The sequence below is a fragment of the Scyliorhinus torazame genome, chromosome 11, assembly GCF_047496885.1.
Source record: "Scyliorhinus torazame isolate Kashiwa2021f chromosome 11, sScyTor2.1, whole genome shotgun sequence".
NCBI lineage: Eukaryota > Metazoa > Chordata > Chondrichthyes > Carcharhiniformes > Scyliorhinidae > Scyliorhinus > Scyliorhinus torazame.
In genome coordinates this window covers 240,353,768-240,380,182 of record NC_092717.1, presented here as the reverse complement: position 1 = coordinate 240,380,182, position 26,415 = coordinate 240,353,768, and the positions used below count along the sequence as shown (strand labels likewise).

The 26,415-nt window shown below is 46.0% G+C and overlaps 1 protein-coding gene across 2 annotated transcripts in view; it reads right to left on the bottom strand.

Moving 5' to 3' along the window:
• Positions 1-26,415, bottom strand: part of LOC140385879 (desmocollin-3-like) — a 51,729-nt gene that overhangs the window by 19,670 nt on the left and 5,644 nt on the right. For both annotated transcript variants that reach the window (XM_072468489.1, XM_072468488.1), the window contains 9 exons: positions 22,806-22,899; positions 16,511-16,713; positions 11,095-11,223; positions 10,837-10,992; positions 8,298-8,442; positions 6,747-6,919; positions 4,162-4,296; positions 2,424-2,609; positions 1,557-1,804 (listed from right to left, as the gene is read on the bottom strand). In XM_072468489.1, the coding sequence (XP_072324590.1) occupies positions 1,557-1,804; positions 2,424-2,609; positions 4,162-4,296; positions 6,747-6,919; positions 8,298-8,442; positions 10,837-10,992; positions 11,095-11,223; positions 16,511-16,713; positions 22,806-22,899 (1,469 nt within the window). The remainder of the gene's footprint in view (positions 1-1,556; positions 1,805-2,423; positions 2,610-4,161; positions 4,297-6,746; positions 6,920-8,297; positions 8,443-10,836; positions 10,993-11,094; positions 11,224-16,510; positions 16,714-22,805; positions 22,900-26,415) is intronic.

The window sequence follows — 26,415 nt, the reverse complement described above, 5'->3', positions numbered from 1 at the left end:
TAAGAAGGCGAATGGAATTTTGTCCTTCATTGCTAGAGGGATGGACTTTAAGACTAGGGAGGTTATGCTGCAATTGTATAAGGTTTTAGTGAGGCCACACCTGGAGTAGTGTGTTCAGTTTTGGTCTCCTTACCTGAGAAAGGACGTACTGGCGCTGGAGGGTGTGCAGAGGAGATTCACTAGGTTAATCCCAGAGCTGAAGGGTTGGATTACGAGGAGAGGTTGAGTAGACTGGGACTGTACTCATTGAAATTTAGAAGGATGAGGGGGTATCTTATAGAAACATATAAGATTATGAAGGGAATAGATAGGATAGATGCGGGCAGGTTGTTTCCACTGGCGGGTGAAAGCAGAACTAGGGGGCATTGCCTCAAAATAAGGGGAAGTAGATTTAAGACTGAGTTTAGGAGGAACGTCTTCACCCAAAGGGTTGTGAATCTATGGAATTCCTTGCCCAGTGAAGCAGTTGAGGCTCCTTCATTAAATGGTTTTAAAATAAAGATAGATAGTTTTTTGAAGAATAAAGGGATTAAAGGGTTATGGTGTTCGGGCCGGAAAGTGGAGCTGAGTCCATAAAAGATCAGCCATGATCTCACTGAATGGTGGAGCAGGCTCGAGGGGCCAGATGGCCTACTCCTGCTCCTAGTTTTTATGTTCTTATACTCCTGGGGCAGCGGGTTCCACATTCTAACCACTCTCCGGCTAAAGACCTTTCTCCCGAATTCTTTACGAGGATTATTAGTGAGTCTTCTTATATTGGTGTTTCTCATCTTACCTGCGAGTGTAAATACCTTCTCTACATCCAACCTTACAAACCCTTCATAAGGTGAATGGAAGAAGCGATGGGAAGAAAAGCATTTTTTTCCCTTTTAAACAGCGAATGATTGGACTCTGGAACACACTGCTCGAGGATGTGGAGGAGGAAGATTCAATCATGGAAGGGAACTAACTGGATAAGCATCTGAAGTCAAATAAGTTGCGAGGTTCCGAGGAAAGTGCTGGGGAGTGGGACTAGCAGATTTCCTCTTGCGTGGACATCAGGCCCATGGGCCAAATGGCCTCCTCCTTTGCTGTAACCGTGCTATAACCTCTATCAGGTCAATCTGCAGTCTTCACTTTTCCCAGAGAAAATTTCAGCCTTCTCAATCTTTCCTGATCTATAACGCCACTTTTTTTTGTATAATTCCAGCAAGATGTCTCTTGCACTATACTTTATAAGGAAGGACAATGCGTAAAAAAACACAAACACCTTCAAAAACAACAGCACTGTTGCCACCAACTGTGAAAGAATAAAACAAGCATTTCCTGTTCCATTGTCCTGGCCAACATTCGCCCCCTCACCCAACATCACTAAATCAGACTCTTCATTACCATGTTGCTGCTCGTGGAAACTTGCTGTGTGAAAATTGGCTGTCACATTTCCCCTACTACATTACAACGTAACTAATGATGGCATTAACTGCAAAGTGCTTTGGGACATCCTGAGCCCTTGCAAGGTATTGGTGCAAGTGCCTTCTTGCTTTACCTGAAGTACGCTGTGGAAGCAATGGCCCTACCTGATGCCATCGCTGCTCTTAGACTCGGGATCTCTTGCTGTGTAAGAACCCAGAAGCTTCCCTTTGGCCACATTTTCGTTGGTCCAGAGCTGTTTGACTGCTGGTACAAATTCTGGACCTTCATCTATGTCCAGCACTTTAACTATCACTGAAGCAGTTTGCCTTGTGGCCGAACTCCCGGTCAGAGGCACCTCATTCCCCACTGCAATTTCTAATGGGATTTGTGATGTCGCCTCAGCATCCAGTGGCTGCAGAACAGGAGAGAATACATTAAACAGGCGACTCACCTCCGCAGCCAAGCAATCCTACCTCAAAATAGTTCATTAAACGCTCCTCGGATCACTGCTAGGAAAGGCACTCCATGAATTCAAGTGCAGTTTCCCCCAGCCACATCCCAAGCCCGTTTCCCCACTTTCATCTAGCGCAACGCTGATAATTTTGATTTGAACTGATATAAAATGATTTTAATGTTTAAATTAAAGTTTGCGACATTGTCGTAATCGGTTTTAGAATAAAATAAATTGCGCACGCTCTTACGCACAACACCAAGCGCGATAAACCATGAGGGTGGCACAATCAACGGTGTTAAAGGTCCAAACGTTATGCAGCAGTCAAAGATGTTCAGCGACTTTGATTGCGGCTGGTATGGAGAGGTGGAAAATTGATTGGAAGCATTCAAACAACATCTCCCAAACAATCCAGAAGTTGCGTAATAAATAACTTTGACCTCGAAAATTAGCTAGAGACCAAAATATGCCCTTGTTTTCATTCAATGGATTGTAACGGCCGTCATGTTAATGTTTCATTGAAAACCTCAAGATTGTTTGCTGCAGGAACTCTTAGAAAGAGACACCACCGTTTGCTTACCTTGACCACATACAGGAGGCCGTCATTTGTTTCGGAATCAGTTACGATTTTGAAATTTCCATCATCGTTTCCCTTGGTGATAGTGAACACAGCTCTGCTAGCATTTGTGTTCGCCAAATCCTTATCCACTACAGGTATGCGCAGGATCATTATCTCACTTACAGACTCGTTAACAGTTATGGTATACTGAAAACAAAAAATTCATGTTAAAAACTATTTGTCTAATTTTTCTTTTTTAAAAAGTCAATACAGTCACAATTAAACTTGCTCAAGCTTAATAATGGTGAGAACATGACCAACAATGCAGTACACAGTTAATATATGTTTAAGAGCGGTAAATTAAAACCAGGGCTCAGAACATTTTGAAAAGATAGTCATTGCTTAGGTCTTGGAAATAACTTTATCGTAACCACACAAGGTAATGCCTCTCAAGGAAGGAAATCTGTGGTGAGTTGTCTTCTTGAACTGCTGCACTCCATGAGGTGTAGGTACACCCACTGTGCTGTTAGGGAAAGAATTCCAGGATTTTGACCCAGCGACAGTGAAGGAACGGCCGATATATTTCCAAGGCAGGATGGGGAGTGACTTGGAGGGGAATCTCCAGGTGGTGGGGTTCCCAGGTATCTGCTGCTCTTGTCCTTCTAGATGGTAGTGGGCATGGGTTTGGAAGGTGCTGTCTAAGGAACCTTGGTGATTTACTGTAGTGCCTCTTGTAGATGGTGCACACGGCTGCCACTGTTAGTCGGTGGTGGTGGAGGGTTTGAATGTTTGTAGAAGGGGGAGCAATCAAGCGGGGCTGCTTTGTCCTGGATGGTGCCGAGCTTCCTGAGTGTTGTTGGAGCTGCGCTCATCCAGGCAAGTGGAGAGTATTCCATCACCTGACTTGTGCCTTGTAGATGGTGGACAGGCTTTGTGATGGTTAGACGGTGACCCCCCCCAATCAGAAACCATTTCTAGGATTGCTCTCCTGAGAGCAATGATTAAGATTTAATAGCAGCATCCAAAATCACCAAGGGATTTTGCTGGATTAAATAAAATGAAACTTGTCTTCACCAATAGGAGGGTCAGTAACCAGAGGGAGGCAGTGGGGAAGGAGGAGGAGAATTCAGTTTTGTTACGATCTGGAATATGCAGTCTGAAAAGATAGCAGACTCATTAAAAACTTGAGGATAGAAAACTATAGGGTTGTGGAGGTAGAACAGAGGGAGCGGGGTGAATTGAATAGCCCTCCCCAAAGGACAAGCCCAAGAATGATCAGCTGACTGTGCTCCTTCCACGCTACAAGCTTCTATACACAAGAGAAGAAAGATAATGCCTTTTCAACAAAAACAAACCATATTGGACTATTTTATGTTATATTACATATATTACTCTTTGAACCAGTCGAGTCGATGAAATAAACAGTAGCCTTCTTTTAAAGGAGTAATATAAATAATATTATGCAAGTCCTTTGTACTTAATACTCAACTAGTAAAAGAAATAAAATATAATATAATAAAGATAACCAACTAACAATCAATAATGAAATAACTTATAACTTCTCTCTCTCTAGCTAATCGAGGTCTTGCCTGTTCACTCTCCTGAAGCACCCTCTCTCAGAAAAAGTAGGAAAGTCGTTCTTATACCATCTGATAGCGAGACATCTAGTGTTGAAATTACTGTACTACAATTACATACATTGATCATGTACATTCATGTACAGAGGTCACTACATTTTACGCAGACGTCAGCAACTTACTTGGGTGACCTTAAACGTTGGAGGATTATCGTTCGCATCAGTGACGTGCACAACAACAGTTGTTTTCGAAAATAATCCATCACTTTTTCCCTCCATGTCTCTAACCTCGACGGTGAGAGTATAAGTGTCCCATTCCTGAGAATATTGAGCATGTAAAGATGAAACAGTGCATGCAATTGCAACTGGCAAGCGTAATAACAGGAGTGCATTTTGGTTTCCGTACGAGCCGGAGTAAACCATTTGTTTGGTCGCACCAGGCCTGTACCGCCATTCACCAAGATCATTGGTGATCCACCATAACCTTAACTCCACCTTCCAGCCCTGTTCCCTCAACAAACAAAAATCGATTGATTTCTATTACTCAATGACCGAGTATCCACAGTCCCGGGGATGGATAGTCCTCTAAAATGAAGACATATTTCATCTCAGTCTTAAATGATTGATCACTTATTTTGAGACAGTGACCTAGATTCTTCAGCCAGACCGACTAATTCCTCAGTGATGTGTGGGGTGTGTGTTTTAAGGTGAATTTGATCATCCTCATCCCAGTTTGTGCATTGCAGGATACCTAGAATGAACATGGGGGAATCGTAGAATAGAATCATAGAATCCCTGCAGTGCAGGGACTGGTTTAGCACACTGGGCTAAATCGCTGGCTTTTAAAGCAGACCAAGGCAGGCCAGCAGCACGGTTCGATTCCCGTACCAGCCTCCCCGAACAGGCGCCGGAATGTGGCGACTAGGGGCTTTTCACAGTAACTTCATTTGAAGCCTACTTGTGACAATAAGCGATTTTCACTTCATTTCATTTCCAGGAGGCCGCCACTCGGCCCATCGAGTCTGCCCCTTCAAAAGGCCAACTTTACCCAGGCCCAATCCCCCGTCCTGTTCCTGCAACTCCACCCAAAGGGGCAATTTAAAATGGCCAATCTACCTAACCTGCTCATCTTTGGTCTGTGGGAGGAAACCCACACAGACACAGGAGAAAGAACAAACTCCACACAGACAGACAGTCACCTGAAGTCGGAATTGAACCCGAGTCCCTGGCGCGGTGAGGCAGCAGTGCTAACCACTGTTGATGGGAAGTGAAATAATTCAGTACATATGAATAACCACGGAGGTTTCAAGATGACTTGGACAGGCTAAGTAAATGGGCTAGAACGTGGCAGATGGAATATAATGTGAATAAGTGTGAAGTTATCCAATGCAGTAGAAAAATAACATGGCGGCAGAGTATTTCTTCAATGGTGAAGGTTTGGGAAGTGCAGGTGTCGATAAGGACCGGGATGTCCTCGTTCATGGGTCAATAAAAAGCGAGCATGCAGGTGCAGCAAGTAATTAGGAAGGCAAATGAAAGGTTGGCCTTCATGGTGAGGAGATTTGAGTACAGAAGTAAAGGAAGTTTTGCTGCAGCTTGCCGTGCAGGGTGCATAGTTTTGGTCTCCTTATCTGAAGGAAGGATTATCCTTGCTTTGGAAGGAGTGCAACAGAGGGTCACCAGATTAATCCCTGGGAAAGCGGGATTGTCTTACAAGGGAGATATTGAGACGATTTGGGCCTATGCTCCTCCAGAGTTTCAAAGAATGGAGGAGTAGCCTTATTGAAACTTACAAAAAATTGTTTCTACGGGACATGACAATGTAGATGTAGATGTTTCCCCACGCCGGTGAGTCTAAAACTAGGGGACACATCTCGAGATAAGGGGCAGGCAAATTAAGGCTGAGATTAGGAGGAATTTCTTCACTCTGAGGGTGGTGAATCTTGGGAATTCTACCTCATTGTTGACTGCTGTCGTTGAGTTTGATTAAGGTAGAGAAGGATAGATTTGTGGATACTAATGACAGTTAGCTTTACACTTTTTGGGGCAGCACGGTAGCATTGTGGTTAGCACAATGGCTTCACAGCTCATGGGTCCCAGGTTCGATTCCGGCTTGGGTCACTGTCTGTGCGGAGTCTGCATATCCTCCCCGTATGTGCGTGGGTTTCCTCCGGGTGCTCCGGTTTCCTCCCACAGTCCAAAGATGTGCAGGTTAGGTGGATTGGCCATGCTAAATTGCCCTTAGGTTAGATGGGGTTGCTGGATTACGGGGATAGGGTGGAGGTGTGGGCTTAAGTAGGGTGCTCTTTCCAAGAGCCGATGCAGACTTGATGGGCCGAATGGCCTCCTTCTGCATTGTAGATTCTATGATTCTATGACATCCAAGGGATGTGGGGATAGTGTGGGAAAATGGAGCCTTGATCAAATTCAATGGTGGGGCAAGTTAGACAGGCCGAATGGTCTAATCCATTCCATATTCCTAACCTGACACAAGATACATGCTTCATGGTCACTTGGCTTCTCAGTTCATCATCATGGGGGTTTTTCCTCATCTTGGATCTGGGTCTATTGATGACTAATAGGTCATAATTCTGGATGGCTCTCCCAAAGATAGAGCCAATCTGCCGTCAACAGGTTACTTGTAACCCAGCCCCCTCTTTCAGATATCACTTGACTGGCTGTTCATTTCAAACTTCACTTTTTGTAATTTTAGGAGCTAAAAACACGCGAGAGGGATTCAAACTTGGGAACACGAAAACGAAGTTTACCTCCCGGTCCAGTTTATCACTCTTCGTTTTGATTTCACCCGTGATCTCGTCGACAGAGAATAGCCGGCCATATTTTGAGTCTGGCTGCTGCAACAGAATCTTGTAACGCAGCGACGTTCTTGGGGTGTTGGGCTCATCGCGGTCAGTAGCGTTGAGCTTCAGGAAAATTGTGCCTAAAAGTGTAAAGCTGACTGTTACTTTCAGTGAAGGTCACGTTGAGAAACGGGAGACGAACCCCGCCAATTTCAGGCAGTTCCCTCCCCCACTTGCACGGGAGAGCAGTGGATTGTGAAAGGTATCAAACAGGACGTTAAGTAGTTCAAGTTAATGTCAACCACCTGTTCACTACCATTTCTGCTATGGTGGTAGAGTTACAATTGAACCCAAGATGTCTGGTGGTATCTGCCGGGCTGTTTTTTGCCTCAATTTTAGATCATAACTCTGCATCCCAAGTACATGAGGTAGGTGTCCAGAATGAATTCAATCACCTACCTAGATATTCCACACCACCCTCCCAGGCAGTGCATTCCAGACCGTCACCACCCTCTGGGTAAAAAGGTTTTTCCTCAAATCCTCCCGCCCCTCACCTTGAACTTGTGCCCCCTCGAAACTGATCCGTCAACTAAAGGGAACAGCTGCTCCCTATCCACGCCCCTCATAATCTTGTGCACCTCGATCAGGTCGCCCCTCAGTCTTCTCTGCTCCAGAGAAAACAATCCGAGCCTATCCAACCTCTCTTAATGTTCCATCCCAGGTAACATCCTGGTGAATCGCCTCTGCACCCCCTTCCACTGCAATCACATCCTTCCTATAATGTGGCGACCAAAATTGCACACAGCACCCCAGCTGTGGCCTCACCAAAGTTCTGTACAGCCCCAACATGATCTCCCTGCTTTTGTAACCCATGTCCCGATAGATGAAAGTGAGTGTCCCATTTGCCTTTTTCACCACCCGGTTAACCTGCCCTTCTCTCTGTCCTTAATTTGAAAAAAAATTTTAAAAACCAAAAACCTGAAACTTTGATTAAAGTGTCAGTACAACCTCGTTGCATTGCACAGAAAGTATGGCACAAACAGGTCATTCTGCCCAACTGGTCAGTGCTGATATTTCTGCCCCACACGAGCCTCCACCCACTCCATCAGCTTATCATAGAATTTAAAGTGCAGAAGGAGGCCATTCGGCCCATCGAGCCTGCACCAGCCCCTGGAAAGAGAACCCTACCCAAGTCCACACCTCCACCCGATCCCCGTAACCCAATAACGGGGTTATTCTTCCACTCCTTCCTCCCTCCTGTGCTTAGCGAGTTTCCAAAAGGAACACAAACAGGGTGAACCCCAGGGCTGGTAGTCTCCAATATTTGCAATTAATGCCCTTCAAATATAAAAGTCTTAAGTCCATACATTCTTATCAACTGTGGAGAGAAAGGGCGCTCACGTTTCAGGTCGAACTGTCAACATCAACCTGAAATGTTGAACCATGTTTCTCTCCACAGATGCTACTCGACGTGCTCTCACTTCCCGCACCCGCAGTATTTCGCTTTTGGGTCCTTACCAACTGCTGAGCCTTCGACCACATTTGCACTGAACTCCGTTTTAGTGAATTTGGGGGCATTATCGTTGAGATCACTGACTTTAACGGTCAGGGGAAGAGGGTCTTCAAGACTATACCCCTCAATGGTTATCGCCATCACAGTCATCTGAGGAATGGATAGTGAGGAGCGGTTACAATTTGTCTGCAACAAACATTATTCCTTTTTCACAAGTGCACCCAGATTAATGCCTCATTCTAAAGGTGCACCTCTGACAGCGCAGCACTGCCTTATTACTGCACTGGAACTGTTTGATATGTGATATCATAGAATCTCTACGGCGCAGAAGGAGACCATTTGGCCGATTGAGTCTATACCGACCCGCTGAAAAGAGCACCACACCTCATCATAGATACATAGAACATAGTGTGCAGAAGGAGGCCATTCGGCCCATCGAGTCTGCACCAACCCACTTAGGACCTCACTTCCACCCTATCCCCATAACCCCTCCCAAACTTTTTGGACACCAAGGGCAATTTAGCATGGCCCATCCACCTAACCTGCACTTCTTTGGACTGCAAGAGGAAGCCGGAGCACCCGGAGGAAACCCATGGAGAACGTGCAGGCTCCGCAGACAGTGACCCAGCGGGGAATCGAACCTGGGACCCTGGCGCTGTGAAGCCACAGTGTTAGCCACGTGTGCTACCGTCGTATCTCGTACCGTGCTACCCTCGTAACCCCATCTAACCTGCCCACCCCTGGACACTAAGGGGCAATTTAACATGGTCAATCCGTCTAACCTGCACATCTTTGGACTGTGGGAGGAAACCAGAGCACCCGGAGGAACCCCACGCAGACACGGGGAGAAAGTACAAACTCCACACAGTCACCCGAGGCCGGAATTGATCCCAGGTCCCTTGCGCTGGGAGGGAGAAGTGCTAACCACTGTGCCACCATTCCGCCCATATGGATATGACGTCCGTGGAGTGGAGGCTTTGAGACGACAAAGGAAAAACTTCTAAACTACATTTGACACCCATTCCAAATTTATTAAATCTATTAAACTGTTGGAAGATGCCTTTCCGGGATTGCAGCATGACATCACTGGAAGGGAAGTTCACCTGGAGATCCAGTCGCAGTTTCACTTTAACCGATGAGCAGAGTGCAGGACACAAAGCTCTACTGCTGACTTCTGCAAGCTTTCTATCCATGTACATCTGTTCTCATGCGCCTAGGCTCAATAAATTAACCCACAATGTCTTTGAACTTTGACAAAGGGTCATCTGGACTCAAAACGTCTGCTCTTTTCTCTCCCTACAGATGCTGCCAGAGCTGCTGAGATTTTCCAGCATTTTCTCTTTTGATGTCTTCACCTAATCTCTTATGAATGAAGAGTCTTTATATCATTTAAAAACACAACACAAACATGAATTGCCTTCAACAACAAAATGATGTCCATCCTTGATTAACAAATGCATTTGTAAATATTCACCAATTAAATTATGGATTTTAGCCTAATGCTAGATTTATGGGAGGACAGTTAACTGATCTACTTTTTCTTTCTCTTAGAGAAATATAATGATTCGGATTTTGCATTATAAAAATGAGAATCGAACAGCAATTTCTGGAAGCCATGCTCAGTTCACTGTGGAAATCTCAGTGTTGCAGTGGCCAGAGGCAGCTGCAAGCATCTCAAATGAGCGCCATTTCATCAGTATCAAGTAATAACAAGAACCTTTATAATTATCACAAGTAGGCTTGCATTAACACGGCAATGAAGTTACTGTGAAAATTCCCACATCGCCACATCCCGGCGCCTGTTCGGGTACACAGAGGGAGAATTCAGAATATCCAATTCACCCAACAAGCACGTCTTTCGGGACTTTGTGGGAGGAAAGCGGAGCACCCGGAGGAAACCCACGCAGACACGTGGGGAATGTGCAGACTCCGCACAGACAGGGACCAAGTGCAAAAGCCAGAAGCACTGCTGCCTCACGGCGCGAGGTCCTGGGTTCAATCCCAGCTCTGGGTCACTGTCCATGTGGAGTTTGCACATTCTCCCCGTGTTAGCGTGGGTTTCGCCCCCACAACCCAAAAGATGTGCAGGGTAGGTGGATTGGTAACGGTAAATTGCCCCTTAATTGGAAAAAATGAATTGGGTACTCTAAATTTAAAAATGAAAGTGCGAAATCCAGGCCATCACTGTCTAAAAGCCGTGACAGGAGTGTCACACGCGTAATCAGCCAGGGGCTGGTTTAGCTCAGTTGGCTACACAGCTGGTTCGTGATGCAGAACAAGACCAGCAGCTCGGGTTCAATTCCCGTACCAGCTGAGAATTCCAAATTCTCCTTCCATGTACCCGAACAGGCACCGGAATGTGGCGACTAGGGGCTTTTCACAGTAACTTCATTGCAGCGTTAATGTAAGCCTACTTGTGACAATAATAAAGATTATTATTATTACATTTGAGGATCGGCAGCTGAAGAAAAAGGGAGCACATCTTCCTGGCTTAATCACTTTTTGCAATTACAGGAGAAAAAGGAAAATGCCAGAGATACTTACATGAAACACGGGATATTCTTCACGATCCACAGGCTGCAACAGATATATTTTACCAGTTTTGGGGTCCATCTTGAAAATATTTTTTGGAGAAGTATCTACACCTCCACCAGTTAAATGGTAGACCATGGTATAATTCTGCTGGTACTCGGAGTTGATCTGAAAATACATGAAGAATTGAGAATCGATTAAATTTTGCAATTTATTTCCTTTGTTTAACTGAGATTAGTTTAATTTTAACTGGTATCACAGCTTACATACAGTTTGAATAAACTTGGGGAAAGGTCCGCCGTCGTTTTCAGTGATGGAAAATGGAAGAGGTCTCCACCGTCTTTTCTGACGGCGCAGGAAGACCGCACGCCGGACTCGACCATGCCGCTGACGAAGTAGCTGAAAAATATTAAGCACAGCACAGGACAAGCAGTGTTAAACCTCCTGATCTGTACAGATAGTGTCCACAACCTCAGGATGCCCTAAATGCTTCATCGCTAATGGTGTACTTTCTGAAAGGACGGCAACATTATACCACGGAACCCGTGACCCAGAGGCCCAGTCTAATGCTCTGAAAACGTGGGTTCGAATCGTACCACAGCAGCTGGAGGAATTTGCAGGGGCTGATTTAGCACAGGGCCAAATCGCTGGCTTTGAAAGCAGACCAAGGCAGGCCAGCAGCGCGGGTTCAATTCCCGTACCAGCCTCCCCGAGCAGGCGCCGGAATGTGGCGACTAGGGGCTTTTCACAGTAACTTCATTTGAAGCCTACTTGTGACAATAAGTGATTTTTATTTCATCTCAATTTAAATTAATAAAACAATCTGGGATATAAAGCTAGTCTTCGCAATGGTAGTAATCGTGGCGTTCTTTGTGTTGCTTTGAGATTTACTCGGATGCTACCAGGACTTGATGGTCTGAGTTATAAGGAGAGGCTGGGACTTTTTCCCCCAGGAGCATAGGAGGCTTTGGGGTGATCTTATAGAGGTCTATAAAATAATGAGGAGCATCGATAAGGGAGATAGTCAACATCTTTTCCCAAAGGTAGAGGAGTCTAGAACTCGAGGGCGCAAGTTTAAGGTGAGAGGGGAGAGTTACAAAAGAGACCAGAGGGGAAATCTTTTCATACGGAGGGTGGTGAGCATCTGGAACGGGCTGCCAGAGGCAGTGGTAGAGGCAGGTACAAATTTTTCCTTTAAAAAAAAAGTTAGTTACATGGGCAGGGTGGGTATACAGGGATATAGGCCAAATGCGGACACGTGGGACTAGCTTAGTGATAGAAACTGGCCGGCATGGACAAGCTGGGCCGAAGGGCCGGTTTTCATGCTGTAAACATCCATGACTCTATGCTAAATTCAGGCTGGTTGGCGTAGTGTTCACAAAGACCACAAATAGCTTTTAAATTGAACAAAGCTATAAATCCCATTACCACTACTTAATTGGATTCGACACTTATTCCTACATAATACCGTTGATAATTAGCATATAACATATACTCATCTACTATTAATCTCTATACTATTATATTAACTATGATCTGCTCTCTCTCACACTATCTTTCCTTCAGTCTGTATTCCAGCTATCACCTTCACTGTTCTCCCTAGAGGACTTAGCATCAATGTCTTAAATACTTGTACATCTAGCTCGCTCTAGTGGTTGCTTTAGACATTTCATTAACCCTTGCAGTTCTTACATTTATGATAATGTCACAGTAATGGTAATCTTGAAACAATCAATTATCGTTTTTTAAAAACCCTACCTGGTTCAGTAATGGCCTTTGGGGCAGGAATCCTCCAGATCCACAATAATGAGGTTGACCCTTAGCTGTTGACCGAGAAAGCCACTCCGTTCAAGGCTATTTAGGGATGGGGTAACAAATTCTGGCCTCACCAGGGATGCCCACATCCCGTGAAATATATATATATATATATATATATATATTTTTTTTTTAAATGCAGCCGATTCTCTCATGGCACAGAGATTTTTTTCCCCTCCCTATAAGCAGGCTGATATTAATCGAGGGAATGTACATTGATTAGGAATTACAGGGAGAACACTTCTGTTCCACGAGTCTATCACAAGAGGATAGATGGGATTTTTATTTTTTATTCTTTCATAGAATAATAGAATTTACAGTGCAGAAGGAGGCCATTCGGCCCATCGTGTCTGCACCGGCTCCTGGAAAGAGCACCCTACCCAAGATAAACACCTCCACCCTATCCCCATAACCCAGTAACCCCATAACCCAGTAACCCCACCCAACACGAAGGGCAATTTTTGACACTAAAGGCAATTTAGCATGGCCCATCCACCTAACCTGCACATCTTTGGACTGTGGGAGGAAACCGGAGCACCCGGAGGAAACCCACGCAGACACGGGGAGAACGTGCAGACTCCACACAGACAGTGACCCAAGCCGGGAATCGAACCTGGGACCCTGGAGCTGTGAAGCAATTGTGCTAACCACTATGCTACCGTACCACCCTTGGGGTGCTGCTTTACTGGGATGTGGATGTCGCTTCCTGAGTCACTATTTATTGCCAGTGCCAATTACCCTCGAGAAGGTGGTGGTGAGCTGCCTTGAGCTACTGCAGACCATGTGATGCAGGTCCACCCACTGTGCTGTTAGGAAGGGAGTTCCAGGATTTTGACCCAGTGATTGTGAAGGAACGGCGATATATTTCCAAGTCAGGGTAGGGAGTGGCTTAAAGGGGAACTTCCAGATGGTGGTGTTCCCAGGTATCTGCTGCCCTTGTCCTTCTAGGTGGTAGAGTTCATGGGCTTGGATGGTGTTATCAAAGGAGCCTTGGTGAGTTGCTGCAGTGCATCTTGTAGATGGTGCACACTGCTGCCACTATGCAATGGTGACAGACGGAGTGAATGCTTAAGTTGATGTATGGGTTGCCAACCAAGCAGACTGCTTTATCCTGGTTGGTGCCAAGTTTTGTTGGAGCGGCACTTATTCAGGAAAAGGGGGAGTTTTTCATCACACTCCTGACTTGTGCCTTGTAGATTTGGCAGTCTTTGGGGAGTCAGCTGGTGAGTTACGTCCCATTAGAATTCGCAGCTTCAAGCCTGCTCTGGTGGCCATATTATTTATATGGCTGATACCGTTCAGTTTCCGTCAATGATAACTCCCAGGTTATTGATATTGGGGAATGAAGTGATGGTAAATGCAATTGAATGTCAAGGGAGATTAGATTGCCTTTTGTTGGAGCTGGCCATTGTCTGATACTTGTGTCTCGTATTACTGGCCACTTATCATCCAAAGCCTTATTGTTGTCCAGCACTGATGCATACAGGCATAGACTGCTTCAATATCCGAGGAGTTGCAAATGGTGCGGAATGTTGTGCAATCTTTAGCGAACATCCCACCTCTTATGATGGAGGGAAGGTTATTGATGAGCAGCTGAGGATGGTTGGGCAGCGATGTCCCGGGAGTGAGATGACTGACCTCCAATTCCCACAACCATCTTCCTTGGTGCAAGGTATGACTCCAACCGGTGAGGAGTTTTCCCCGATTCCCACTACTCCAGTTTTGCGAGGCCTCTTTGATGCCACATTCGTTCAAATGATGCCCTAATGTTAAGGGCAGTCACTCTCACCTCACCCCTGGAGTTCAGTTCTTTTGTCCAGGTTTGAACTGTGGCTGTAGTGAGGGCAGCAGCTTAGTGGCTCTGACAGAGCCCAAACAGAGCATCGGTGAGAAGGTTATTGCTGAATACGTGTTACTTGAGTATTGTCGCCAACAAATTCCAGCTCTATGCTGATGATCAAGAGTAGCAATTGGCCGGGTTGCATTTGTCCTTTTTAATGAGCAGGGCCCACCAGGACAATTGTTCGCATTTGCCGGGTAGATGCTATTGTAGCTGTACTGGAACAACTTGGCTAAGGACGCAACTACTTCTGGAGCACAGGTCGTCAGTACTATTTGCAACGTTATCAGGCCCAGAGGCCTTTGCAGTATCCAGTGCCTTCAGCCGTTTCTTGATATCACGTGGAGTGAATCGTATCAGCTGAAGACTGACATCTGTGATGCTGGGGACCTCCGGAGGAGACCGAGATGGATCATCCAATCGGCACTTCTGGTTGAAGCTTATTGCAAATGCTTCAGCCTCGTCTTTTGCACTGACGTGTGGACTGAAGAGCCTCCTTTCCTCATGAAAATTAATTGCTCATCATCATTCACGGCTGGAAGTGGAAGGACTGCAGAGCTCAGATCGGATCCTGTGGTGGTGGGATCGCTTAGCTCGGTCTATCACTTGCAGCTTATGCTGATTGGCGCACAAGTAGTCCTGCGTTGTAGCTTCACCGGGTTGACACCTCATTTTTCGGTATGCCTGGTGTTGTGCCTGGCATGCTCTCCTGCGCTCTTCATTGAACCAGGGCTGATCCCCTGGTTTGATGGCTTTGGTAGAGTGGGGGATATGCTGGGCTGTGAGGTTACAGATTGTGGTTGAATAGACTGCTGATGGCCCAGTCTTGAATTGCCACTTCTGTTTAAAATCTATCTCATTTAGCATGGGAGTGGTGCCAAACACAATGAAGGGAACCTCAATGTGAAGATGGGTCTTGTCTGCACAAGGGCTGTGCTTTGGCCGTCCTACAAATACTGTCATCGACAGAGGAATCTGGGGGAGGATGAGGTAAAGTAGGTCATCAGCCAGTATTCTTGCCCATGTCTGATCTGATGCCATGAGACTTCATGGAGTCCAGAGACATAATGGACAAGTCCCGGGACAACCCTCCCCCACCCACCCCTCACTGGCTGCATACCAACTCTGTTGGGTCTGTCCTGCTGGTGGGATAGAGCATGACCTACGATGGGAATTGTGAAGGTTAATGGCACGAGGATATAAAAAATATTAACACAAAGCCATTGCAGTAAAAGTCCAGGGAGCAAAGAAGACAGTTCCCGTCGCTTGAATAGTGGTTTGACATCCAGTGGCGTTTGTGTGTCAGACAAGACTGGGGCAGGGTAAACTCTCCTTCTCCTCCATGCCAGTGCAATCCAGCTTCTTGAATACTGGGCTGTGTCTAGTGCAATATCCTAATCTGATTGAAGTAGAGTGGTCCACGGCCTTCTACCAGTACACAGTGATCAGACTAACATGAACAAGAGAAATGACGAGTCCAATCTAATGGGTCCAAAAGCAGTGCAAGAACTGGGTTGCGTTCTTACGCAGCCAAGTGTGGCCAAGAAAAAACATAGCCGAGAAGCATTGCCTACTGTTGAACTTTTTTTAAAATATATAAATTTAAGAGTACCCAATTTTTTTTTTTTTCCAATTAAGGGGCAATTTAGTGTGGCCAATCTACCTAACCTGCACATCTTTGGGTTGTGGGGGTGAAACCCACGCAGACATGGGGAGAATGTGCAAACTCCACACGGACAGTGATCCAGGGCCGGGTTTCGAACCCGGGTCCTCAGCACCGCAGTCCCAGTGCTATCCACTGCACCACATGCCGCCCTGCCTCCTGTTGAACTTAGCTGCATTAAAACTTTGCTAAACATTTTGAGCTATTTGACCATTCCAGAATTCTTCAGTTGACGTTACAATCAGATCAGCCATGATCTTATAGAATGGCGGAGCAGGCTCGAGGGGCCGAGTGGCCTACTTCTTGATCCTATGAGCCTGACTGACTGAAATCATTGGGGCAGGGGTTAAAAGAAGCAAATTGCTCACCAGTGGATTCAGCTGAAACACCAATCGGACGTGGATTGTGCATTGCATTGACGTCACTGAGTCTTGCAGTTCAATGTCAAAGCTTCGTTGTCGGTCAATGTGGAGAACATGCTTTGCATACAAGGAGCCATCGAGTTTCACAGCAAAATCTGGATCGTTGGTGCTGATCTGTAACGTGCCCTTTCGGCAACATTCTAAATCCACTGCACAAAAAGAAAAATGAGGACAATCAAACTTTAATTCAGTATTTCATTGGTCATGATGCAGCTAAAGGCTACTCCTTGAAGTATCCTTTACCACAGTGTTCAACGTAATTAAGCAGTAACAGTACCAAATGTGTTAACAGGTAAAAGACAAGAAGAGCAGAACAAGATTGGGATCAATAGATACATATTTTCAAAATCCATGCAACAGTTACCAAAATGTTAGGGACAACAGAAGTCCTCAAATCATTTCATGTGTGCACCGCCAAATAGAACATATTCCCCAAGCAAAATCCACCACACTCTATCAACATCACAGCATTTTCATGAATGAGATCACCAACAGAGATGGGAAAGCTTGAAGATTAACGATAAGCAGACAGGTGGCTTTCCTGAGAACAAAGAACAACAAAGAACAAAGAAATGTACAGCACAGGAACAGGCCCTTCGGCCCTCCAAGCCCGTGCCGACCATGCTGCCCGACTAAACTACAATCTTCTACACTTCCTGGGTCCGTATCCCTCTATTCCCATCCTATTCATGTATTTGTCAAGATGCCCCTTAAATGCCACTATCGTCCCTGCTTCCACCACCTCCTCCGGTAGCGAGTTCCAGGCACCCACTACCCTCTGCGTAAAAAACTTGCCTCGTACATCTACTCTAAACCTTGCCCCCCTCACCTTAAACCTATGCCCCCTAGTAATTGACCCCTCTACCCTGGGGAAAAGCCTCTGACTATCCACTCTGTCTATGCCCCTCATAATTTTGTATACCTCTATCGGGTCTCCCCTCAACCTCCTTCTTTCCAGTGAGAACAAACCGAGTTTATTCAACCGCTCCTCATAGCTAATGCCCTCCATACCAGGCAACATTCTGGTAAATCTCTTCTGCACCCTCTCTAAAGCCTCCACATCCTTCTGGTAGTGTGGCGACCAGAATTGAACACTATACTCCAAGTGTGGCCTAACTAAGGTCCTATACAGCTGCAACATGACTTGCCAATTCTTATACTCAATGCCCCGGCCAATGAAGGCAAGCATGCCGTATGCCTTCTTGACTACCTTCTCCACATGTGTTGCCCCTTTCAATGACCTGTGGACCTGTACTCCTAGATCTCTTTGACTTTCAATACTCTTGAGGGTTCTACCATTCACCGTATATTCCCTACCTGCATTAGACCTTCCAAAATGCATTACCTCACATTTGTCCGGATTAAACTCCATCTGCCATCTCTCCGCCCAAGTCTCCAAACAATCTAAATCCTGCTGTATCCTCCGACAGTCCTCATCGCTATCCGCAATTCCACCAACCTTTGTGTCGTCTGCAAACTTACTAATCAGACCAGTTACATTTTCCTCCAAATCATTTATATATACTACAAAGAGCAAAGGTCCCAGCACTGATCCCTGTGGAACACCACTGGTCACAGCCCTCCAATTAGAAAAGCATCCTTCCATTGCTACTCTCTGCCTTCTATGGCCTAGCCAGTTCTGTATCCACCTTGCCAGCTCACCCCTGATCCCATGTGACTTCACCTTTTGTACTAGTCTACCATGAGGGACCTTGTCAAAGGCCTTACTGAAGTCCATATCGACAACATCCACTGCCCTACCTGCATCAATCATCTTAGTGACCTCCTCAAAAAACTATATCAAGTTAGTGAGACACGACCTCCCCTTCACAAAACCGTGCTGCCTCTCACTAATACAGATGCAAACTTAATTCGGCCTCCAGCTGCTACTTGAATGATGAACGTGGACCGTGATCCCATAACTCTCCAATTGAAGAGGCCTGCATGCTACCCACTGAGCAATAGAGCCCAGAATAGTCTCTGCCTCCAGCACCCTTTCAGGCAGTAGGTTCCACCACTCTCTGGGTGAAAAAGATTTTCCTCGCATCCCCTCTAAACCTCCTGCCTCATACCTTAAATCCATGCCCCCTGGTCATTGGTCCCACCACCAAGGTGGAACGTTTGTTCCTCTCTACTCCACCTATGCCCCTCATAATTTTATACATTTCAATCAACCCCCCACCCCCAGTCTCCTTTGCTCAGAGGAAAACAATCCAAGTCTATCCAATCTCTCTTCATAACTATAATTCTCCAGCCCAGGCAACATCCTGGTAAAACTCCTCCACACCCTTTCCAGTGCAATCACATCCCTCCTGTAATGTGGATTCCAGAACTGCACACAATACTCTAGCTATTGCCTAACGAACGGTTCTAATATAACGACCCTCCTCTTGAACTCTATGCCTCGGCTAATAAAGGTAAGTATACTATATGCCGCCTTAACCGCTTTATCCACCTGCTCTGGTACCTTAAGGGACCAGTGTACATGCACACCAAGGTCCCTCTGATCCTCGGTGCTTCTCAGGGTCCTGCCGTTTATCCTGTATTCTCTAGTCTTGTTTGTCCTGCCCAAGTGCATCACCTCACACTTATCCGGATTGAATTCCATTTGCCACTGATCAGCCCACCTGACCAGCCCATCTATATCCTCCTGTAATTGAAGGCCATCCTCCTCACTATTTACCACCACACCAATTTCCGTACCATCCGCAAACTTACTGATCAACCCTCCTACATTCATACCCAAATCAATAAACCACAAACACCAAAGGCCGCAACACTGATCCCTGCGGGACCCCACTGGACACAGGCTTCCAGTCAGAAAAACACCCCTCGACCATCACCCTCTGCTTCCTGCCACTCAGCCAATTTTGGATCCAATTTGTCAAATTTCTTTGGATCCCATGGGCTCTTCCCTTCACCATCAGTCTCCCATGTGGGACCTTATCAAAAACCTTGCTGAAGTCCAAGTAGACAACATCAAATGCATTTCCCTCATCGCCACACCTGGTCACCTCTTTGAAAAATTCAATCAAGTTGGTCAGACATGACCTCCCCTTAACAAACCATGCCGACTGTTCTTAATTAATCCCGGTCTCTCTAAATGTAGGTTAATCCCTGGATGAATGGAAGATTTGAGGGTCACGAATAAAAGCAGCAAATGCTGCACAAACACAGAGCAACAGAAACTTCTTCACCACTGAAGAGTTCTTCGGACTCGAAACATTAACTCTGTCCCTCTCTCCACATATGCTGCCAGACTTGCTGAGTTTATCCAGCATTTTCTGTTTCTATTCCAGATTCCCATCATCTGCAGTATTTTGCTTTTATTAACATCGACATAGCTGGGTCTTACACTCCTCTCGCCGGCGGGTTTGGAGGTACCCTAGTCAGGGGTTCCTCCTCTCCTCCCCTTCCCCCCACAAATCCCTCCTCCCAGCTTCTTGAGCCCAGCCCACTTCCCCACCCCCCACAACACACAGACACCCTCCCCGCCACCCTTCCACAGGGCCTCAACTCGCTCCTCAGCATGGTGGGTGTGCCTGCCTCCACCCCAAACTGGCACTGCTGGAGTCGCTAGCCACCCGATTGGCTGCCAGCTCATTTGGGCAGGACATTTTCCCAGGAGCAGGAGTCTCGCCTTAACACAACCAATGCTGCTCCAAGTGCTAAACGGCTGTGGGGCACTGCTGGGGGAGGGTGTTAGCAGGTGGTGGGACAGACAGGGACTGTGGCACCCTGCAAACTTCAGCCCAATTGCAAATATAATGTTAATCTTCAAGCATTGCAATAAAACCCCCTGAAGTAGAGGAGAGAATTCAAGTCTCTGTCCACTGGCTTAGCACCCAATGGGGTATTTCTGACAGATAGGAGTACAGCACAGTAAATTCACCCAAGCAGAAAACTCAAAGCTACAACTTCTTCAATGCTGGCTGGCATCAAGTTGGATACTCGTGTCTAGGCTGACTGATAGCTATTACATCTAGAAATAGAGCTACATCTAGAGGTAGAACCATAGAATTCCTACAGTGCAGAAGGAGGCCATTTGGCCCATCGAGTCTGCACCGACTCTCTGAAAGAGCACTCTACTTAGGGCCACTCCCCATTCGATCGCCATAACCCCACTTAACCTGGACTGTGGGAGGAAACTGGAACACCCGGGAGGAAACCCACGCAGATGCAGGGAGAACGCACAAACCCCACACACACACACACAAACGCCCGAGGCCAGAATTGAACCCGGGTCCCTGTGAGGCGCTGTGAGGCAACAGTGCTTGGCGCTGTGAGGCAACAGTGCTAACCACTGTGTCACCGTGCCACACTATGATACTACTGTTCAGAGTCACACAATCAGGCAACAGCTTACATTTACATAGCACCGTTATCATTATATAATACCAAGGCGCTTCATACAACTTACCACTGAATCCCAGAGAGATAACCGGACAGATGATCGAACGTTTGGCAAAGGAACATGTTGTTGAAATGTGGGAAGTGAAGCAGAGAGGGAATTGCAGACCTCGGGATTACGGCTGAAGGGGGGGGGGGGGGGGGTTCAGCGATGAGACATCTTAAAACTGAATAGCTAGGATGCCACTAGAGTGGTTTTACAGAAGTTAGTTTATTAAGGATTGAGATGAATTATAGGAAGTGTACTGAATAATCATTTTAAACCATTAAACATGTATTTTTAGGACATAGCTGTAATAAGTAATCAAATGGGATTTAGGATAGCTAACTTGACCATGTTTTTGAGACACACGAAATGTGTGATCAGCAAATTACTAGTAAACACAAGTTGTTATCAAGTGGTCCCGATATCCTCTGGAAATAAAAGGACATCACTTCTGATATCCTGTCTCTCTGAAACAATCCATGGACTAAAGAGGATGTCAGTTCTGCTGCCCTGCTTCTCACAAACAATGAGTGCACAGGATGCTGAGATTGTATCTCATCGCTGAACCCCCCGCCCCCCTTCAACGGCCACGGAAGGTGCAGCCACTAACGATGTAGCGATCGAAAGCAGGGATGCTCAAGGAGACCAGAATTAGATGTGCGCGGGAATCTTCGGAGGGTTGCAGGGCTGGAGAAGATTAGAGACAGGAGGCAGGGAGGGGACGGGTGATGGAAGAACTGGAAAACAAGGATGAAACAAGTAGGATCAAGACAAAAAAAAAACTGAACCCAATCATCAGCCATGGTTTCACACAACTGCACAAGTCAGCCATTTCGGAAGCATGGGGGAAAATGATTAAATTGACACTGAAAAATAACCATGCTGAATTGCCAAAACACTTGCTAACAAATTTGGTCTTTAAAATGGCAACAGTCAAAAAAAAATTCTCTAATTCAGAATCCAAAATTCTCAGCTTTCTAAGAATAGGCTCAGACAAAAAGCAAGCCAAATTCAACCATGATTTTGTTTTTTAATTATTCGTTTACCTTTGCACCCAAAAAGCAATTTTCAACCCAGCCCATTTTTTCCCCCTACTTGAATCGAATGCAGATGTTTGCAAACGCATTAAATTTTATACATCCCAGTAAAAGTCTTTTATTGGGTTACTGGATTAGAGCTTCCTCAATTTCAATCTCTCGTCCCTGGGCTCTGATCGTAGTTTAAAAAGAGGGTATTTGGGGAAAATCCTAGCTGCCGAGGGCAATTAGCGATAGGCAATAAACACTGGCCTAGCCGGCAACACCCACATCCCATAAAGAGAAAAGGAAGGCCCAAGGCCACATACGGTGGCGAGAGACTTAAAAAACCTGGCGGTATTGGAAGAGGAATGGGGTGACTGACAGGAGGAGACTGATGCACCTTTTAAATGAAATGAAAATGAAAATCGCTTATTATCACGAGTAGGCTTCAAATGAAGTTACTGTGAAAAGCCCCTAGTCGCCACATTCCGGCGCCTGTTCGGGGAGGCTGGTACGGGAATTGAACCGTGCTGCTGGCCTGCCTTGGTCTGCTTTCAAAGCTAATGATTTAGCCCCGTGCTAATAACAGTCCCAGTGAAACCACCCAGAGTGGCTTCACAGGAGTGTTATCAAACAACACTGGATACCCAGCCACATTAGGAAGGATTAGGACAAGTGCGGTAGGTTTTTAAAAAGGACAGTCTCGGAGGGGGGGGGGGGGGGGGGGGGGGGCGCAGGGGTCAGGTCTTTGGGCTGCTGAAAGTACAGCTGCAAATGACGGAGTGAAGAAAAACAGGGATGCACACAAGGAGTTCAGTTGTGTCACCTTTTGAAATCACTTGATCTTTTTGAATCTCCCGACTCGGCACGGTAACATCGATAGATTTGCTGACACAAGCTTCTCCAAACCTTGGGAGCATCTGAAAAAAAAAAAAGACCACCATTCATAATCCAATGAAACCAAATTTAATCTTAAAATCAACTTTGCACCCATGACGCTCCATCATTTTTACATTAAAATATATCAATTATTGAAGGTGCCTAAAAGCAAACAAACAGAAAATTCAGAAAACAACGCCTGGCCAGTATCTGTAACTGCAAAGATAAATTGACATTCCACAAGTGATCCTCTTGGGTCAAAAATAACTGGGAAGAATAAGAGCCCTTTAGAGCAGTGATGGGCAACTAAGACTAGTGAGTGGGCCACTCCTTTAGCCCAGTGGGCTGCAAGATTGAAATTGGGCTTGCTCATTAACCATGACCCCATTGTAAACATTAAATACATTTAATAGACGGCAAAGAAATTCATAACATGATAGCAAATGCTTCAACTTTCATATGTTAATAGAACTAACAACTTCAAATGGTAAAAGCAAAATAACTATTTACACTTTGGGCACAGAGGGAGCGCACGGCTCTCACAGTCAATGTTGCGAACAGTCCCTTCATTCGCCCTCGCTTTACGTGCGAATCCCTTCAGTCACACCGATAGGAAAAAAAACTACGGGGGCGGAAATCAGCGGAATGTGGCAACTGTGCAGGTGAGCAACGGTCAACACAATGTGTCATGGGCCGCACTCAAAACCCAGGTGGGCCGCATGTGGCCCCCAGTCCACAGGTTGCCCACCACTGCCTTAGGAGAGACTGAACATATCACTTTGAACTACCCAGAGTCTTGATCTCAAAATCCTTCCTTAACAAGCTCAATACAAGCTTTATTAACACGGCTATGAAGTTACCGTGAAAAGCCCCTAGTCACAGAGCCCACAAGGGAACAGGTAATTCTGGATATGGTGATCTGTAATGAGGCAGACTTAATCAAAGTGAAGGATCCCTTAGGGGGCAGTGGCCACAATATGATAGAATTTACGGAATTTACGCTGCAGTTTGAGAGGGAGAAATTGGAATCAGATAATAATAATCTTTATTGTCATAAGTAGGCTCACATTAGCACTGCAATGAAGTCACTGTGAAAATCCCCTCGTCGCCACACTCTGCCGCCTGATTGGGTACACGGAGGGAGAATTCGGAATGTCCAATTCACCAAACAGCACTTTTTTGGGACTTGCGGGAGGAAACCGGAGCACCCGGAGGAAACCCACGCAGACACGGAGAGAACGTGCAGACTCCGCGCAGACAGTGACCCAAGCCGCGAATCGAACCTGGGACCCTGGCGCTGTAAAGCAACAGTGCTAACCACTGTGCTGCCCAATGTAAAGGTCTCTACAAAGACGCAAGGGAGGAGCTGGCCGGGGCTGATTGGAAAGGGAGCCTAGCAGGGATGACACTGGAGCAGCAATGGCAGGAATTTTGGGGGATATTCAGGAGGCACAACAGAAATTCACCATGAGCAACCATCAACAAAATGTCTCATCGGCTGCACTCAAAAACCCAGATGGGCCGCATCTGGTCCCAGCTTGACTCAGGTGAAGACTGTCTCATAGGAGCAACTCCCTCCTTTGTGATTCTTCTCTATCTCCATCCTTCTTGGATCTTCCTACATCCCATCCCTCTTGATGTCCCCTCAAATGTTGGCAATGCAACCTCAGCCACCTTAGTTTCTTCACTCCTTTGACTTGCCTTTTGCACTGAAAATGTAAAGCGTCAAATCCCTCAATTCCAATCCCGACCTTTTCAAACCCGCCAGAGTTGATACAATGGCCATGGCAGAAGGATGTCAACATAGCAAGCTAAACACCGACCATTGTATTCATCCTCTGGCCTCTCTCGGGATCCATGACTCGTTTCCTGGGCTGTCAAGCTGGGACTTCCTGGACATCATCCAATCTTAGTTACTCAACAGCATGGTCTTCACTGTCGCTGGGCCAAAACCCTGAAATCCCCTCCCTAGCAGCACTGTAGGTGTACCTACACCACATGGACTGCAGCGGTTTACGGTGGCAGCTCACCACCACCTTCGAGAGAAATTTGGGATGGACAATAAATACTGGCCTAGCCATGAATCAATAAAATAAAGCTCATCCCAAAATTCAGATACAAGCTAATATGGCACACATCGTCCCTCCAAACTACCAAGTTCACGGATTTCTACAACTAATTGCATTATGTTGCATGCCACACTACTTTGTGTAAAGACTCTATTTTCCACCTCTGTTCCCCATCTGCACAGATGACTAGAGCGCCTGAAATTTAATTGTTCCTGAGGTAACATTTCCTCCCCACCCCCTATGCCAGACAGGGCCCTCACTGTGTCTATCCCATTTCCTCTGACACACTCTCACTCACTTAAAAGGGTTCCTGATTCTATACAAGGGTTAGCCCTGCTGCCTCACAGCACCAGGGACCCGGGTTCAATTCCAGCCTCGGGTGACTGGCTCTGTGGAGTTTGCATGTCCTCCCCGTGTCCAAAGATGTGCAGGTTAGGCGTAATGGCCACGCTAAATTGCCCCTTAAGTGTCCAAAGGTTAGGTGGGGTTATGGGGATAGGGCGGGGGAGTGAGTCTAGATAGGGTGTTCTTTCGGTGGGTTGGTGCAGACTTGATGGGTCGAATGGCCTCCTTCTGCACTGTAGGGATTCTATGGATCTATACCACCTTTCACCCACCAGATCATTTCCCACCTTTTCCAAAGTAACATATCCACATTCATCCTCTTTTTTACCCCCCTTCCTGAGGGATCACACTGCTCACTATGCCTTTATCTATTATGTCACCACTTCACCCCTTAAGCACCTATTCCGAGAATATTACAACACAACCATAGCTGGTGCAACACCTGCTCATTGACCTCTCCCTATGCTGTAGCTGGACAAGAGCTTTCTCCTCCTGCCCTTTATCGCAACCTATCAGAATATATTTCTATTCCTCCCTGCCTCTTTTACGCCAAGCTTTCCCCTAAATATAACTATGCTCATCACACCTGTGGCAGTGAGCTCCACATTCTCACCACTCTGCGCAAAGGTGTATCCACCAAATTCTCTACTCGATTAATGAGTGATCGTCTTACATTAATGGACCTGTAGTTTTGGTCCGTCCTGTACATAAACATTGTGTCTACATCTACCCTATCCAACTCTATTTCGTAAACGTACATTTTTCCATCAAGTCACTCCTCAGATGTATATATACATATATAATGAGTTTACCATGTGGATTCTTCATCGTAAACAGCCTGCATTTTACCCTCATCGGGCATCTGTGCGCACATCTGTAATTTTCCATTTTATTTCATATTACCTGCACTCCCACGTTTTACCGCTTTAAATTTTTGCGTGTTTCTCCGCCGCAAACCACTTTCACAACACTTTACTGAAATTGTTTAATTAATTTGGGGAAATATTCTTTGCATCTCCCCCAGCAGTTTTCACCCTCTCATTTCAACACCACAGAACTGGAAGGACTGAAGGACCTGATCTTGTTCCTCTCGTCATTTTATATTTATGGGGAATCAGAATTTGCAACATTTCACTGTCTCGT